General features: G+C 39.3%; 1 protein-coding gene across 4 annotated transcripts in view; it reads right to left on the bottom strand.

The window, feature by feature from the left end:
* Window positions 1–16,346, bottom strand: part of WDR11 (WD repeat domain 11) — a 107,292-nt gene extending 90,946 nt beyond the window's left edge. For 2 of the 4 annotated variants that reach the window (XM_058298272.2, XM_058298271.2), the window contains exons 1-2: window positions 16,146–16,309; window positions 14,804–14,915 (exon numbers count right to left, since the gene is read on the bottom strand). In XM_058298272.2, the coding sequence (XP_058154255.1) occupies window positions 14,804–14,915; window positions 16,146–16,231 (198 nt within the window). In that variant the 5' untranslated portion in view covers window positions 16,232–16,309. Of the gene's footprint in view, window positions 1–14,803; window positions 14,916–16,145 lie in introns of all 4 variants that reach the window. The other 2 variants (XM_058298273.2, XM_058298274.1) reach the window with 2 other exon arrangements.
* Window positions 16,347–18,176: the final 1,830 nt, after the last annotated feature.

Here is an 18,176-nt window from a genome sequence, read left to right on the forward strand (position 1 = left end):
ATACATGTTACAAGGATGAACCTTGAAAACAATATGCTAAGCGAAAGAAACCAGTCACAAAAGATCACATATTATATGACTCCAGTAATATGAAATGTCCCAAATAGGTAAATCAGAAAGACAGAAAGCAGAATAATTGGCTACCTATGGGTGGGGGAATGAGGGGAATGGGGAGTGACTACTAATGGATATGGGGTTTCTTTTTGTAGTGGTTAAAATACTCTAAAATTGATTGTGATGATGGTTGGACAACTGTGAATATACTACAAACCATTTAATTGTACACTTTAAATGGGTGAATTTGATGGTATGAATCAAAGTTGAATAAAGCTGTTACTAAAAATAAACCAAAAACATGGTCCCAAATCTCCATTTCCCATCCTGATCTCTTTCCTAAACTTTAGATTATAATTCAATTGCCCCAGGCATCTCAGATTTAACTCACCTACTTCACAGGCACCTTACCATAACTAGTAATACTGTCAGTTACTCAAACTAGAAAGCTAGGAGTTTTTCTATTCTTTGACTCACCCTTAATTGATCACTAAAATCTATCAAGTTTCCCTTTTAAACAATTCAAAAAATATTTCTCCTTCATGTCTCAGCCTTATTCTAGGCCCTTAGAATTTCTTCCAAAATTCCTGCAAAAATCCTAAATGATCTTACTCTCTTCAATTTTGCCTTTCTCCAGCAGATCCTCTCCACTGCTGTTAGTGCTTATTTCTAAAAGCAGAAACAGGATCATATCAATCTCCTACAAAAAATCCAAACTCCTGAACAATCTTATAAAACCATCAAGATAGGTTAATCTCTCTGGCAACTTCATATCACTAATCTTGCAAATATATGCCATCTTTCAGCTGTAAAGAACTACTTATCTTTGTCTATGTAGTTCCTTTTGCCAGCAACGCTCCTCCCCTGATTTTTCACTTGGATACCTACTGTTCAACTATTCTCTAAACTGCAAAGACTTCTATGACCCTCCTTTAATCTTCCTAACTAGGTGACCTGGCACTCCTTGATCCTCCCACAGCATGTCATGGCTGTCTCACTTATCACATTTGTGTATTTTCTTTTTTGCCTTCCTCACACATAGTAATTACCTGAAGGCTTTCATCTCTAACATCAGCAAGTGCTCAAAGCTAAGGGATGGAGGAACTGCAGGAAGATGGTCGAATAGTAAGCTCCAGGAATCAGTCCTCCAGCAGAAAAAGTATTAAACAGGTAGGAATTGTCTAAAATCAATTATTTTAAAACTTCAAAGTCCAGTAGAACACTATACAGCATCCAGGGAAGAGCAGAAGGGAGAGGCTGGTAAATTATGGTAAATACTAGTCAATTACTCTCTACACACAACAGGTACTGGCGCCCATCTCCCACTCAGCACAAAGCAGTGGGGTACAAGCCTGGCGTAGTCTGCTGGTACCAGAGAAGGACATAAACATCCACCTCCCCAAGATCCAGAGTGGGGGGCATGTGTGATTTCTGATCACTGCTTTTGATCTGCTACTTTAGATCACTGGAGGTCAAGCTCTGAGGGCAGCCATTATTCCAACCTACCCAGAAAAAGGCAAGAGAGGAGACTTAAAGACATACAGGTGAAGGGCTGCACTGGCTGGGCAGGGGCCAGGTCAATTTTGGTAAACCATGGGAGAAGGTCCTGGTGCCCTTTCTGACTCCTTCCTCATTCCCTCCCCAAGCAGTTTGGAGCTGTCAATAAAAAGAATCAATGACAGAGTGGATGTGGCTCAAGCAGTTGAGCACCTGCCTCTCACATGGGAGGTCCTGGGTTCGTTCTGATGCCTCCTAAAGAAGACAAACAAACAACAAGCAGACACTGAGTAAACATCAAGCAAAAATAATGAGCAGACAACAAGCAAAAACAATCTAGCTGGGAGCAGATGGTGGCCCAGGCAGTTGAACACCCGCTTCCCATATGGGAAGTCCTGGGTTCGGTTCCTGATGCCCCCTAAAGAAAAGACAGACAACAAGAAAAAAAAAAAAAGAATCAATGAACTCAAAGACAAGACAACTGAAATGAGTCAGGCTAAGCAGAAAGAAAAAAGAATTATAAAAAGTGAAACTAGTCTAAGAGACACCATCAAGTGTACCAATATATGCATTTTGGAAATCCTAGAAGAAGAGAGAAAGTGGAAGAATGGCTATTCAAAGAAATAATGACAGAAAACTTCCCAAACTTAGTGAAAGACATAAATATGCACATCCAAGAAGCCCAGAGAACACCAAACAGGATAAACTTGAAGTAAAGTATGCCTCATCACATACTGCTCAAACTGACAAATGCAAAGGACAAGGGGATAATTCTGAAAGCTGCAAGAAATCGTAACGTGTTCTGTGCAAGGAAGTCCCAATTAAACTAAGTGCCAATTTCTCATCAGAAACGATGCAGGCAAGAAGGCAATAGGTTGAAATACTTAAATGTGCTGAAAGAAGACAACTGCCAAGAATTTTATATCAGGCAAGACTTGCTTTCAAAAATAAGGGAGAAATTAAAACATGCCCAGATAAACAAAAGTTAAGGAGTTCATCACCACTAGACCTGCCTTACAAGCAGTGCTAAAGGGAGTTCTTCAGACTGAAAAGCAATGACACTAGACAGTGGTTCAAAGTGGCATAAAGAAATAAAGAGCTCTGGTAAAGGTAACCTTTTCAGTAATTACAAATGCCATTACTTGTATTTTTTGGTATGTAACTCCATTTCTTATCTCTACAGGTGCTTAAAGGCAAATGTATTAAAAGTAACAAAAAATTTATGGTTTTAGACTTACACTGTACAAAGATATACTTTGTAACAAGTACAAAAAAGTGGGGGAACAGAGGATTATATTATAGGAACTTGTATGGGTATGCTATTTAAGTCAAGCTGGTATCAAATCAAATATGACTGCTCTCTATATATTTAGTATGATAAATTTAACTCCATGATAACCACAAGGAAAAATATGAAAAATATTAAGATAGAAATGAAAAGGTACTTGATATGGTACAATGCAAAAAATCAAATAAATATTAAAGTAGGCATCATCAGAAGAGTTGAGAGACAAAAATAGTATAGGACTTAAGGATTAAATAGCAGGAAGCAGATATGGCTCAAGCAGTTGAGCGCCTGCTTCCCACATGGGAGGTCCCAGATTTGGTTCTTGGTACCTCCTAAAAACAAAATAAATCGAAAAACAAATAAACAAATGAAAAAAACAACTTAGGGGGAGCCGATATGGCTCAGGTTGAGTCCCAGCTTCCTACATATGAGGTCCTGGGTTCAATCCCCAGCCCTGGTAGCTCAAAAAAATTAAAAATTAAAAATTAAAATAAAAAAAAGGACTAAATAGTATATAAGACAAGGACTAAATAGCAAAATGTCAGAAGAAAGTCCTACACTATCAGTGATGATTTTAATTGTAAAGAGATTAAACTCTCCAGTCAAAAGGCAAAAATTGACAGGATAGATACAAAAGCATGATCCAATTATATGCTGTTTACAAGGATCACATTAAATGTAAGTAGGTTGAAAGTGAAAAAATATATACCATGCAAGAAGTAACCAAAGGAGAAATGGGGTAGTTACACAAATATCAGATTAAAACAGACTTTAAATTAAAACCTTATGAGGGACAAAGATGGTCATTGTATTCTGATAAAGGCATCAATTCACCAAGAAGATATAACAGTTATAAATAGATATGTACCTAATAGCAGAGCCCTATAATATGTGAAGCAAATAATATCAGATTTGAAGGGAGAAAGAGATGGTTCTATATTAATAGTAGGACATTTTAACATATCACTTTCAATAATGGATAGTATATCTAGACAGAAGATCAATAAAAAAATATAAGATATGAATGATATCCTAAACCAACCAGACCTAATAGACATACAGAACACTTCACCCAATAACAGAATACATATCTTGAACGCACATGGATCATTCTCCAGGATAGGCCATGATGGGACACAAAACAAAGTCTCAGTGAATTCAAAAGCATTAAAATCATACAATGTATACTCTCCAACCACAATATCATGAAGCTAGACATCAACAGCAAAGGGAGAAAGAGACAATACATAAATAGGTGGTGTAGCAGTTTGTTATTATTGATGAATTCCAAAAATAAATACTGGATTATGTTGGTAAACTGGTCTTCCACTCTGGACATATTAAATTATATTAGATTTAGAAGTTTACTTGATTAAATAATGATCAAGGCTTTGATTAGGCCACATCAATACGATGATGCATCCCACTCCCTTGGTGGGCAGGGAATCACAGAGAACATGACATGGCAGAAGAGATAGTTGGAATTTTAATATTGGAGTTTTTGATGCTGGGGTCTTGAGCTGGAGCCCTGGGAAGTAAGCACACAGAGGAGGTTGGCTGTGAGGAAAGAGAAGCAAGCTCAAGGAAGAGAGAAACCCTGAGTCTGGAGAGAGGCAAGCCCCAGGAAGAGAGGAACCCAGGAAGCCTGAACCCTGGCAGACATTGATAGCCATCTTGCTCCAACACATTGCAAAGGACTTTGGTGAGGGAAGTAACTTATGCTTTATGGTCTGGTAACTGTAAGCTTCTACCCAAGTAAATACCCTTAAAAACCAACCAGTTTGGACAACCAGCAAGATGGCATCAGAGTAAGAAGCTCCTAGAGGCAGCTCCTGCTACAGGACAGTTAGTAAACACCCAGTGCTATCTGGAGCTAGCTGAAGAACCTGTATGGGAACTCCAGGAGGCCACAAGAGCATCCTGAAACTTCCTTTAAGGAATGGGAGCAGGAGACTGGCTATCTGCAGAGAAGACTCTGCAAGTAGAGTGCTCCACGCCCCAGAGATGGGCACCCATCCTCCACTAGAGGCACAAGCTGCCTCGGGAGCTAGTCTGTGGCTGAAATTGAAAGCTCCACTTCCCAAAAACAGGGGAGGAAGAGACGGTTGGGCACCAACTTCAGCTACTGATGAGTAAATTCAGCAGACTAAAGTATAATTCTGAGAGGAGATAAAGTTTGAGCCTGTCCAAGTCAGAAAGAGACCAGTAGCTGCCATCTTAACTCTGTGCCTGGCAAGAGGGGAAGCAGGGTGGACTGAAAATCATAGTGCTGGTGGGAACCGGCTTCTTTCCATCCAGATCAGATTGCAGCTAAGGCCTAGACCTCAGCCCCACCTGCAGCAGGAAGGAAGCCTCTCCAAGAAATTGCTGGCCAAGCCTCGGAGGTGGGTGATTATCCTACTCTGACAGCATGAGCTGCCCCAGGAGCTATTCTGTGGCTAGAACTGGAAGCTCCATTTCCCAAAAACAGGCGAGGAGGAGACAGGTGGCTGCCGATTTTGGCTACTGATTGGTAGACCTGGCTGGCTAAGATATAACCCTGGGAACAGCTGGGGTGTGAATCTGCCCAAGTCAGAAATAGGTGGGTAGATACCATTTTGACTCTGCCCCAGCCTTAGGGGAAGCTGGGTGGACCAAAAATCACAGTGACAGTAGGAACCAGTTTCTTTCGCCCAGATTGGCCTGCAGTCCTAGACTAGGCTTCAGCCCTGCCTCTGGCAGGGAGGAGGCTGGTGGGCCCTGTACCAGCTTATCCAGGTAACTGTAGGTAACTTTGACTGACACAGACTGAAAATCAGAATTCTACTGGGACAACTGGAGTCACCTTGGACCTGCACTGCATAGATTGCTGCCCACACCTGCAGCTCCATCCATGACTCTGGCAGGGAAGAAAGCAGCATGAAGCTCTATCAGTCTCTCTGGGCAACTACAGTCTAGGCCTGCACGACTTGGATTATTCCACACAGCTGTGACTCTGTTCCTACCCCTGGCAAAAAAGAAAGTTGGGAGAAGCTTCATTGGTCCCTGGAGCAATGAGGGCAGCTTAAGCCTCCACAGCTTATAGCACCAATTACAACCTTGGCTCCTACTGCATGACCAGCAAGGGAGAAAGGGCAGGAAGCTCTAAATGAAAGAGAAAAACTGCACCCAGAATAAATACTCTGGTAAGCCAGATGCGAAGACACCAACAAAAAATTACAACCCACACCAAGAAACAGGAAGCTATAGCCCAGTTAAACAAGATAAGCCTCCAGATGTCATAAAGGAGTTGAGATAACTAATGATAGATGTTCAAACAAATCTTAATAAATTCAATAAGATGGCTAAAGAGATTACGATATTAAGAGGACATTGGATGAGCACAAAGAAGAATTTGAAAGCACACATAGAAAAATAGCAGATCTTATTATGGGAATGAAAGGTGCAATAAATGTAATTTAAAAATCAGTGGAATCATATAATAGAAGATTTGAGGAGGCAAAAGAATGGATTGGTGAGCCTGAGGAAATGGTATCTGAAAGTGAACATACAAAAGAACAGATGAAGAATGGAAAAAATTAAACAAGGTCTCAGGGAACTAAATGACAGCAAAAGGCATGCAAACATACATTGTCATGGGTGTCCCAGACGGAGAAGAGAAAGGAAAAGGGGCAGAAGGAATATCTGAAGAAATAATGGTAGAAAATTTTCCAACCCTACTGAAGGATATAGATATCCAAGTCCAAGAACCACAACGTACTCCCATCCGAAAAAATCCGAGTAGATGAAAAATGTGAGCCAAATGTACACTATGGACATGGTAACATCAGATGATATTAACTTATCTCCGGCGTGTTGATGGAGGGTTGTTGTTTGGGAATTCTGCACATGTGCACGATTGTTTTATAAATTTACAAGTTCTGTCATAAAAAAATATATTTAAAAAATAATAATAGGGTGGGTTGGGAGAAAAACACACCAAATATGATTGGTAGTAAGATTTTGACAATATTCTTTCATAATTTGTAACAAATGTCTCACGACAATGCAAGGTGTTGGTGAAGGATTGATGTACAGGACCGTTTATGATGTTATACATGTTTGGTAAGTTCACAACTTTTACTATACACTTAATTGTTTATGTATGTTCATATATAAATGATATAAAGATAATAGGTTTGGTTGGGGAAAAAATACTTTGGTTAGTAGTAATATTTTGACAATGCTCTTTAATCATTAGTTAAAAAGGTTTAACAACAATCCAAGTTATTGGTGGTAGGGTAAGTTATGAGAGTCCTGTATGATGTTATATATGTTTGTTTTGTAAGTTCACAACTATTATTATACACTTACTGTTTATGTATGAGTGATATACTTTAATAAAGTAATTAAAAACAAAAAAACACAACCAATTTCTGGTATTTTGCATCAGCACCCCTTTGCTGACTAATACAGGTGGAAATTAAACAACGTAACAGGGAAGCGGATGTGACTCAACTGATAGAGGGTCCGTCTACCATATGGAGGGTCCAGGGTTCGATCCCCAGGGCCTCCTGACCCGTGTGGTAAATGACCACACTCAGTGCTGCTGCCTCACACAAGGAGTGCTGTGCCACGCAGGGGCATCCCTGTATAAGGGTCCCCCATGCACAAGGAGTGTGCCCCTCAAGGAGAGCACCCTGCATGAAAAAAAGCACAGCCTGCCCAGGAGTGGCACCATACACACAGAGAGCTGATGTAGCAAGATGACACAACAAAAAGAGATGCAGTTTCCCAGTGCCACAGGATAATGCAAGTGGACACAGAAGAACACACAGTGAATGGACACAGCAGACAATGGGGGGGGGGGGGGAATAAATAAAAATAAATCTTTAAAAAAACATCATACCATACATACTCTTAAACAACCAATGGGTTAAGAGGATATCAGAAACAATATTAGGAACTATCTTGAGGCTAATGAAAATGAAAATATAACATACAAAACCTTATGGAATGCAACAAAAGTAGTGCTGAGAGGGAAATTTATAGCTCTAAATGTTTATATAGAAAAGGAAGAAAGACGTGAAATCAGAGACCTAACCTCAAAACTGGAAGAATTAGAAAAGGACAAGCAAACTAACCCCAACGAGAGAAGAAGGAAGGAAATAAAGATTAGAGTGGAGATAAATAAAATAGAGAATAAAAAAAGAAAAAGAATCAACAAAACCAAAAGTTGGTTCTTTAAAAGATCAAAGTTGACAAACCTTTAGCTGGACTGAAGAAACAAAGACAGAGGACACAAATAATCAAAATCAGAAATGAAAAGGGGGACATTACTACCAACTTCAATGAAATAAAAAGCACTATATGGATACTATGAATAAATGCATGCCAATAACTTAGGTAACCTAGATGAAATGGAAAAGTTTCTAGAGACACACAAATTACCTGCTTAAAGCAAAAAAAAAAATCTGACTCAAAAAGAAATAAAAGAAAAAAGAGAAAAACAAAAAGAAGAAATAGAAAATCTTAGCAAACCAATAGTAGAAAAAAACCCTGAATCAGTAATCAAAACCTCCCAACAAGGAAAAGTCCAGGACCAGATGGTCCCACAGGAGAATTTTACCGAACATTCCTCAGAAAGTTAAGTACAGAATTACTATATGGCCCAACAATCCTACTTCTAGGTATATACCCAAAACTGGTCCAGCAGGAATTCAAATAGATATTTGCACACCGATGTTCAAGGCAGCATTATTCCCAATTGCCAAAAGTTGGAAGCAACCCAAATGTCCATCAACTGATGAAAGGATAAACAAAATGTGGTATATAATAATAATGTAATATTATTCAGTCCTAAAAAGGAATGAAGTTCTGATACCTGTGACAACATGGATGAATCTTGAAGACATCATGTCAAGTGAATTAAGCCAGGAACAAAAGGACATATATGATTTCACTGATATGAAATAATTAGAACAAACTCATAGAGCCAGAATAGGGGTAAGGAATAGGGAATTAATGCTTAAAATGTACCAAGTTTCTAATTGGGAGCATGGAAAAGTTTTGGTAATGGATTGTGGCAATAGTAGCACAATATTTTGAATGTAATTAACAGCACTGAATTATATACTTGAATGTGGTTAAAAGGCAAAATTTTTAGATTGTATATATGTTATTAGAATAAAAATTTAAAAAAATATATATATATACACATATATGAGGAAACCCTACAACTTAACAATAAAGACACAAATTAAAGCCTAATTAAAAAATGGGAAAGAGATTTGAATAGATATTTCTCCAAAGATATACAAATGATCAATAAGCACAGGAAAAGATGCTCAACATCATTAGTCATTAGGGAAATGCAAACCCAAACCATAATGACATCATTTTAATATCATTTCACACACATTAGAATAGCTACTATTAATAAAATGGAAAATAACAATTGTTGAAGATGTGGAAAATTGGAACATGTGTCCAATGTTGGTAGGAATGTAAAACAAGGCATCCACTGTGGACAACAGTTCAGTGGTTCCTCAGAAAATTAAATATAGAATTACCATATGACCAGATAATCCCACTTCTATGTATATCTCCAAAAGAAGTGAAAGCAGGGACTCAAATAGATATTTGTACACCAATATTCATATCTGCATTATTCACAATTACCAAAAGATAGATATAACTCAAACGTCCGTCAACAGATAAACAAAATGTGGTTTATACTTGACATGGAATATTATTCAGTCATAAAAAGGAATGAAGGTCTGATGCATGTTACAACACGGATGAACCTTGAAGACATCAAGTTGAATAAAATAAGCCAGACACAAAAGTAAAAAAATTGTATTATCACATTTATATGAGATTAGAGTATGCAATTTCACAGAGTCAGAAAATAGAATACAGGTTACCAGGGGCTAGGGTGGGGATAGGAAATGGGAAATTCATACTTAATTGGTACAGAGATTCTGACTGGGGTGATGGAAAAGTTTTGGCAATGGATGGTGGTGCAAGTAGCAAAACATTGTGAAAGTAATTAACACCACTAAATTGCTTATTTGAAAGTGGCTAAAATGGGAAATTTCAGATCGTAGATATAATAATAATAATAAAGGAAACAAAAGTATACAACACAGAGAGGAAATCTAATGTAAACTATAGACTACAATTAATAAGATTATTATAATAATTTTGTTTCATCAATTGGATAAAGTTACCACACTTTATTATTACACGCAATGTGTAATAGGGAAAACTGTGTGTGAATGTAGGTACATGGGAAAAAAAAGTTTATCACTATGTGAAAGGTGCATGGAAACTCTCTACAATTTTTTAAAAAATTTATTGAAATATATCACTCATACATAAACATACATAAACAATAAGTGTATAATAGTTGTGAACTTACAAACCAAACATATATATCAAACAAACATATATAACATCTCGCCCTACCACCAATAACTTGCATTGTTTTTAAACTTTTTAAACTTAATGATTAAAGAGCATTGTCAAAATATTACTACTAAACAAAGTAGTTTTCCCCTAGCCAATCCAATTGTTATTATCTTTATATCATTTATATATGAACATACATAAACAATTAAGTGTATAGTAAAAGTTGTGAACTTACAAAGCAAACATGCCTAACGTTATACAGGGGTCCCATACATCAAACCTCCACCAGTACCTTCCATTGTCATGAGATGTTTGTTACAAACTATGAAAGAACACTGTCAAAATCTTACTACTAATCATAGTCCTTATCTTATATTTGGTGTGTTTTTCCCCCAACCCACCCTATTATTATTTTTAAAATATATTTTTTTATGACAGAAGTTGTAAACTTATAAAACAATCGTGCACATGTGCAGAATTCCCAGACATCCCTCCATCAACACACCACAATATGGTGTGTCATTTGCTACAGATAAAATAGTATCATCTGATTGTTACCATGTCCATAGTGTACATTTGGCTCACATTTTCCATAGTGTACATTTGGCTCACATTTTCCATACTGCCTCAGTATTAACACAGTACATCTTCTGCATAGATGCAAGATTATACTATTACTACTAATCACAGTCTATAGATCATTTCAGCTGTATTTTTCCCATGCTTCTCCACATTCCCATCATCCTGCAGTAGTGATACACATTTGTTCTAGCTAACAAAGGACACTCTTGCATCTGTACCATTGACCACAATTCTCACCACCTCTTGGTTTACTGTGCTATCCAGTTCCTAGATTATTCTCAAGCATTCTACCAATCGGCATTTACGTAACTAGACTACCATTTTCAGTCACATCCCCATTTATAAACTAGCTGTTACTCACTGTGTGTTACCATCCACCCTATACATTTCCACAATTTTACAGTAAAGCTAACTAAAACTTCTACATACATTACACATCAGTAGTCCACTCAGTCCTTCTCTTATCTCCTTTAAGAATCCACCACCTACCATCAGGTCTTGAAAATACTTTCCAATAATTTCTTCAAGAAGTTTTACGGTTCTTGCTTTTATTTTTAGTTTTTTTATTCATTTTGAGTTAATTTTTGGAAAAGGTGTGAGATAGGGGTCATCTTTCCTTCTTTTGGCTATGGATGTCCAATTCTTTCAGCACCATTTGTTGAATGGATTGTCAGCCTGAGCTGTGTGAGTTTGACAGACTAGTCAAAAATCACTTGACCATACTTGTGAGGGTCTGTTTCTGAACCATAAATTTGGTTCCATTGGTCTATTGTGTCTGTCTTTATGCCAGTCCTATGCTGTTTTTACCACTATAGGTAAGTATTATGATTTAAAGTCTGGAGATGAGAGTTCACTTTTCCTTTTTATGATGGTTCTGGCTATTCAGGACTCCTTACGCTTCCAAATAAATTTAATAATTGTGTTTTCAATTTTTCTTTAATGCTGGTGCTATTTTTATTGGTTTGCATTAAATCTGTAAATCAATTTGAGTAGAACTGACATCTTAATGTTAGTCTTCTAATCCATGAGTATGGAATGTTCTTCCAGTTATTTAGGGCTTTTTTTATTTAACACTGAGTTGCAGTTTTCTAAATACAAGTGCTTTACATCATTGGTTAAGTTTATTCCTATTTGAGTTTTATCTGTCATATTTTATTTTCACCACTCTTTGGACACTTTTAGTTACTTTTATTGATATAATCTTCATTTCTAGATTCTCTTCCAGGCCTCTCTCTCCTGCCTTTTCTTTCCAGGCTCTAGCACACCCTTCAGTATTTTCTAAAATTCTGGTCTCTTGCTTAGAAATTCTCTCAGTTTCTGTTTATCTGTGAATATTCTAATTTCGCCCTCATTTTTGAAAGACAGTCTTGTTGGATATAAGATTCTTGGCTGGAAGTTTTTCTCTTGCAGTTTTTTTTTTTTTTCTCTCTCCCCTCCCTCCCATCCCCCAGTTGTCTGCTCTCTGTGTTCATTCACTGTGTGTTTTTCTGTGACCACGTCTATCTTGTAGTATCTTAAATATATCAGACCACTGTCTTCTTGCTTCCATGGTTACTGGTAAGAAATCAGTACTTAATCTTATTGGATATCCCTTTTACGTTATGCATTGCTTTTCCCTTGCTGCTCTCGGAATTCTCTCCTTGTCTTTGGCCTTTGACATTCTGATGAGTATGTGTCTTGGAGTTGGTCAATTTGAATTTTTTCATGTGGGAGTACGTTGTGCTTCCTGGACAGGGATATCTGTCATTCAATAGGGTTGGGAAATTTTCTACCATTATTTCTTTAAATATTCCTTCTGCCCCTTTTCCCTTCTCTTCTCCTTCCGGGACACCCACGACATGTACATTTGCAAGTCTTTTGCTGTCATTTAGTTCCCTGAGATCTTGTTCAATTTTTTCCATTCTTTTCTTTTTTGTATATTCATTTTCAGAGTCCATTTCTTCAAACTCACCAATCCTTTCTTCTGCCTCCTCAAATCTGCTTTTACATGATTCCAGTTTTTTTAATTTCATTGATTGCACCTTTCATTCCCATAAGATCTATTTTTCTGTGTATGCTTTCAAATTCTTCTTTGTGCTCATCCAATATCTTAATATCCTTAATCTCTTTAGCCACCTCATTGAACTTATTAAGGAAATTTGTTTGAACACCTATAATTAGTTGTCTCAACTCCTTTATGTCATCTGGAGGCTTATCCTCTTCCTTTAACTGGGCCATAGCTTCCTGTTTCTTGGTGTGGATTGTAATTTTTTGTTGGTGTCTTCGCATCTGGCTTACCAGAGTATTTATTCTGGGTGCAGTTTTTCTCTTTCATTTAGGGCTTCCTATCATTTCTCCCTTGCTGGTTGTGGAGTAGGAACCAAGCATGTAGTTGGTGCTGTAAGCTGTGGAGGCTCAAGCTGCCCTCATTGCACCAGGGACCAATGAAGCTTATTCCAACTTTCTCCTTTGCCAGGAGTAGGGACAGAGTCACAGTTATGTAGAATAATCCACGTGCAGGTCTAGACTGTAGTTGCCCAGAGAGACTGATGAAGCTTCATGCCGCTTTCTCCCTGGCCTGGGGCAGGGATGGGGCTGCAGGTGTGGGCAGCAGTCCATGCAGTGCGGGTCCAAGATGGCTGCAGTTACTCTGGCAGACTTCTGATTTTCAATCTGTGGCAGGTACAGTTACCTGCAGTTACCTATATAGGCTGGTGCAGGGCTCCTCAGCCTCCTCCCCGTGAGAGGCAGGGCTAAAGCCTAGGCAGCCTCAGGCTGATCTGTATGAAAGAAACTGGTTCCTGCTGACACTGAGAGTTTCAGTCAGCCTGGCTTGCCCTCAGGTTGGGAGCAGAGTCAGAATGGAGGCTACTGGCCTCTTTCTGACTTGGGCTAGTTCACACCCCCCTATTCCCAGGGTTATCTCTTAGCCAGACAAGTCTACCAATCAGTAGCCAAAATCAGCAGCCAACCATCTCCTTCTCCCCTGGTTCTGGGAAATGGAGATTCCAATTCCCATCACAGAACAGCTCCTGTGGTGGCTTATGCCACCAGAGTAGGATAGTCACTGGCCTCTGCAGCTTGGTTGGTAATTTCCTGGAGAGGCTGGCGCAGGTCCCCACAGCTTCCTCCCTGCCAGAGGTGGCACTGGTCCTAGGCTAGACCTGCAATATGATCTGGATGGGAAGAAGCTGGTCTCCACTAGCACTGGGATTTTCAGTCAGCCTGCTTCTCCTCATGCCAGGCACAGAGTTAGGATGGCAGTTCCTAGCCTCTTTCTGACTTGGACAGGCTCAAGCTTTAGCTGTTTTCAGGATTATACTGTAGCCTACTGAATTTCCTCATCAACAGCTAAAATTGGTGCCCACCCGTCTCTTCCTTCCCCATTTAGGGGAAGTGGAGCTTTCGATTCCAGCTGCAGAACAGCTCCTGAGGCAGCTTGTGCTTCCAGTGGAGGATGGGCACTGACCTCCGTGGCATGGAGCGCTCTACTTATGAGTCTTCTCTGCATATGGGCAGTCTCCTCCTTCCACTCCTTCAAAGACATTGCAGGATGCTCTTCTGGTCTCCTGGAGCCCCCAGACAGGTGCTTTAGCTAGCTCCAGAGAGCTCTGGGTGTTTGCTAACTGCCCTAGCAGAAGCTGACTCTAGAAGCTCCTTACTCCACTGCCATCTTGCTGGTTGTCTCTCTGTACTATTTTAATAACTTTTTTGTAAGTCTGAAGTTATTTCAAACTAAAAAATTAAAAAAAAAAAAAAGGAAAAAAAACCCCTAATAGATGAATGAGTGATACAGTAAGTGTAAGTGGTAGAAATAGTGTTTTCCAACATCTTTAAAAAAACCCAAGAACTAACATTTAATAGCTTATCTTGGATTGACATTAAGTCATATAGTTGCAAATTCTAGGCTACCCCAAAGAGATTACTGTAATTAAACATTTTATGCATATTACTTACAGAGAAACTAGTGAAACTTTAAAACTCCAGAATAGAAAATATAAAGTACTAGGGTCAAAGTGGGATTCAACTTACCTTAACAACATCAGCTTTATGTTTTTCTAAAACTTGAAGGGTTTGAGCAGTATTTGAATCAATCACTACCACAAGCGAATGACATCCATAAGCAATTAAACCTTGCCAGCCCCTGACAAAAGAGTAATGTTAAAATTTAAGTGTATATATATATAAAATCAAGACTTACCTTCTCTCGCCAAGAGGCAGCCTAAATAATCATAAATACAATTAAAATGTATTACTACTAATAAAACCATTATTTTAAACCTAAAGGTCAGTATTTTATATGAATCCACTTATTACCTTTTATTATTTTTGTTTTGTTTCTATTTTTTTTTCATGATTCCACTTAAATAAAATGTTTACCTAAATTTGCAAACACTTGTAACTCCATTTTCATTTGGATGAAAAAGTTTCTAAGATATATATATATATATATATATATATATATACACACACACACACACATGCGGATGTATAAAGCAACTGGTGGAGTGGTCTGTGCACTATTCTTTGAAGTCACAAGCCTTGTCTTATTCAACTCTGAATCCTTAGCATCCACAAACTGCCCAAGATGATGCTTCATAAATATCTATAGCCAGTCCTAGCCCTTGCAAACATATAAAAAGACAAACAGTGGACTCTTAAGGAGGTTTCTGTCCTCTTGGTAATATTCCCAATTGCTGGAACTACAGAGTTTTGCCTTTACATTTGTCTAGTAATTAATCTGTCAGAATTAGTGTTATTTTACAGTGAAAAAGATTTTAAAAATAGAAAAAAAGGTACTTTGCATCAGCACCCCCTTTGGCTGAAACTGAAAAATAATCATGTTATGGATGGGCACGTCCTACAGAGCAAGAAAACATAAAGGTGAGATATAGAACAGGTGAGAGAACAGACAGACGCCTGGCACAGGGTCTAGGACATCTTTGAAAATGGCAAACTGTTGAATGAATAAAGGTAAGACAAAGGGATAAAAGACAGGGATGGCAGGTAGGGAAGAGAACGAGGGTAGAGCAATACAGGGCAGAGGAAGAGAAACATGGAGGTGAGAAGAGAGAGAAAGGCAGGAGAATGGGGTGTCAAGGAAGGAGACGCAGGCAAAGAAGTAAAAAAAAATAAAGATAGGAGAAAGAGGCCAAATGTATTTGCATAGGGAAGTTTCCCGCACGGGCATTTATTACTTTTATAACAATAACAACAACAACAACGAAAATCTAGCCTTTAAAAGAAAATCTCCAGAGTCGAGGCGGTACCCCGCCGCGGCGAAGCCCAACAAACCAGGGGGCGGAACCTCTTGCTCCTTCCCCTCCCCAACTCCGCGCCCGGTCTGGGCGGCCTGGAGTCCAGACGCCCTCACCAGTCCACCGCGGTTCTGTTGTGGGCGCTGAGAGCCCCCGTCAGGGTGCGCGCCGACACTTTGAAATTCACAGTGTAAGGGAGCATAGCAGCGACTGAACCAGCTGGGGCCACGGGCCGGCAATCAGGAAACCGCAACTGCCGTGTTTCCGTTCCAAGCAGAGTCCCGGTGGCGCGGTATGCGCCGCTCGCGGGTTCCGCCGGATCCACGTCCCCACCGACCCAAGGTTCCGCGGTCGCCGAATTTCGTCGCCACCAGGTTTCATGGCCTACAGGATCCCGCCGCTCCGCGCAGGCTGGGGTTGTGACTTGTCGGAAAAAGTAGTGCTCACCCAGTCATGTTTGTATTCTCCAGGTTGGGACTGCGTTTCCCTCGATGTCCTACTGGAAATCATAAAAAACAAAAGAGAAAGTCCCAAATACAGTTCTGCTTTTTATGGGTTCTTTGGTGCCTCGTAATGCCAGGGACTGTTATAGGCATCGAGGACGTAGGGACGAACAAAACACAAAAGACCCGCTCTCGCGGGCTTACAGAATAAGTAAATTATTGGGAATTTATTGCATGAAATGGAGAGAGTAAATGAAATGAATGAACCAAATGTAAAGGATTTCTAAATAGAACTGAGATCTGTGAAAGGCTTCCTTTGCACTTGATGAAAGAAAGTATCACTACACCTGAGGCCAACTGGCAGTTTGCCTGTTTGTTGGCATAGCTCTTACTTTATAGTTTTTCCTCTATCCACTCTCCTGCAACTCCATTCTTCTGTAGTTTAGCACTTAGTTTATACTCCTTACTACAGCACTTAATGACTCCGTGCCAGCAATGAGTTTTGCAAATGACTCTCTCTCAAAAGATGATTTAGCTTCTTGATCAACGAAGAGGACAAAATATTGGCATTTTTTTCCATCAGGAATCTTTGTATCTACCTTAGTCTTGTAAAATAGTTTTCTCTAAGATCACCTCCAATATCCTCCTGGTTAATAGAGTCAGTGATCACATTTTGACTCATAGTTCGACTTTTTTATCTTGACACTGCTGCAGCTCCCTCTCTCTTACCTTCCTTTGCCCCATGCCCTTCCCCACAGATGCTTTCAGCAGCCTTTCCATATGTCCAGGACCACAGATCTAAATCTATTACTCCCTATTAAAAATCTGTGATGCCTCCGATAACAGAAATTGCTAATTGCCTGCCACAATTCATTCTCCCTTTCTTTCAAAGGAACAGAACCACAATTTGTAGCTAGGTACACTGTTGCTGAGTTAAAAGGCTACATTTCCCAGCTTCCCTTATATCTAGATCAGGCTATGAGACTAAATTCTGACCAATTAGACGTAAGTGTAAGTGCTGTGTAGTGACTGCGAGAAGTCACATTTCTGGCTGTTCTTCAGTTCTGTTTCAATATTTATCTCCCTGCACAATGGTAACCTACAGATGTGTCTGTCTGGTAGGTGATATTAATGTATTTCTAGCTAACCATAACGTGAGGGAGCAAATCCTAGTCATGTCTAGCACTCCTCAATGTCTCACTGTCCTCAATGTCTAGCACTCTTTCTGTCATACAGTTAGAGTTCAATAAATGTTTGATAGTGCAGGAGCTCCAAATGCTCATTAAGCATAAGTTCAGTCAGACATGAGGTGACAATGAGGATCCAGAGCAAGAGCTCACAGATGGATGGGGACATCAGGTAACCAGACCTACCATGCCTGAGGTAAGAACCCGTCTCTTGGAGGTAGAGGGATTAACTGGTTTAAATCTACAAGCTACCTTGAGGACATGAAACTTGAATATTCAGAGCAAGAATTGATGACCAGCTGGAGCTAGGACAGCAATACGGCTCCTAAGGTACAAGAGTGTGCAATTAAGTATATTAATGGATTATATGGTCTTCTCTGAAGCAACTGCCTTGGCCAGTATGGAAAACAAAATACTGGACATACTTTAGTTGATCTCTTTAATAGGATAGATACTATGCCCCTCTGTATGCATTAAACATGTCCATTTATCTAAGCCCCCACTTGACATAGATGTG

The sequence above is a fragment of the Dasypus novemcinctus genome, chromosome 6 (genome assembly GCF_030445035.2).
Source record: "Dasypus novemcinctus isolate mDasNov1 chromosome 6, mDasNov1.1.hap2, whole genome shotgun sequence".
NCBI classification, from domain to species: domain Eukaryota; kingdom Metazoa; phylum Chordata; class Mammalia; order Cingulata; family Dasypodidae; genus Dasypus; species Dasypus novemcinctus.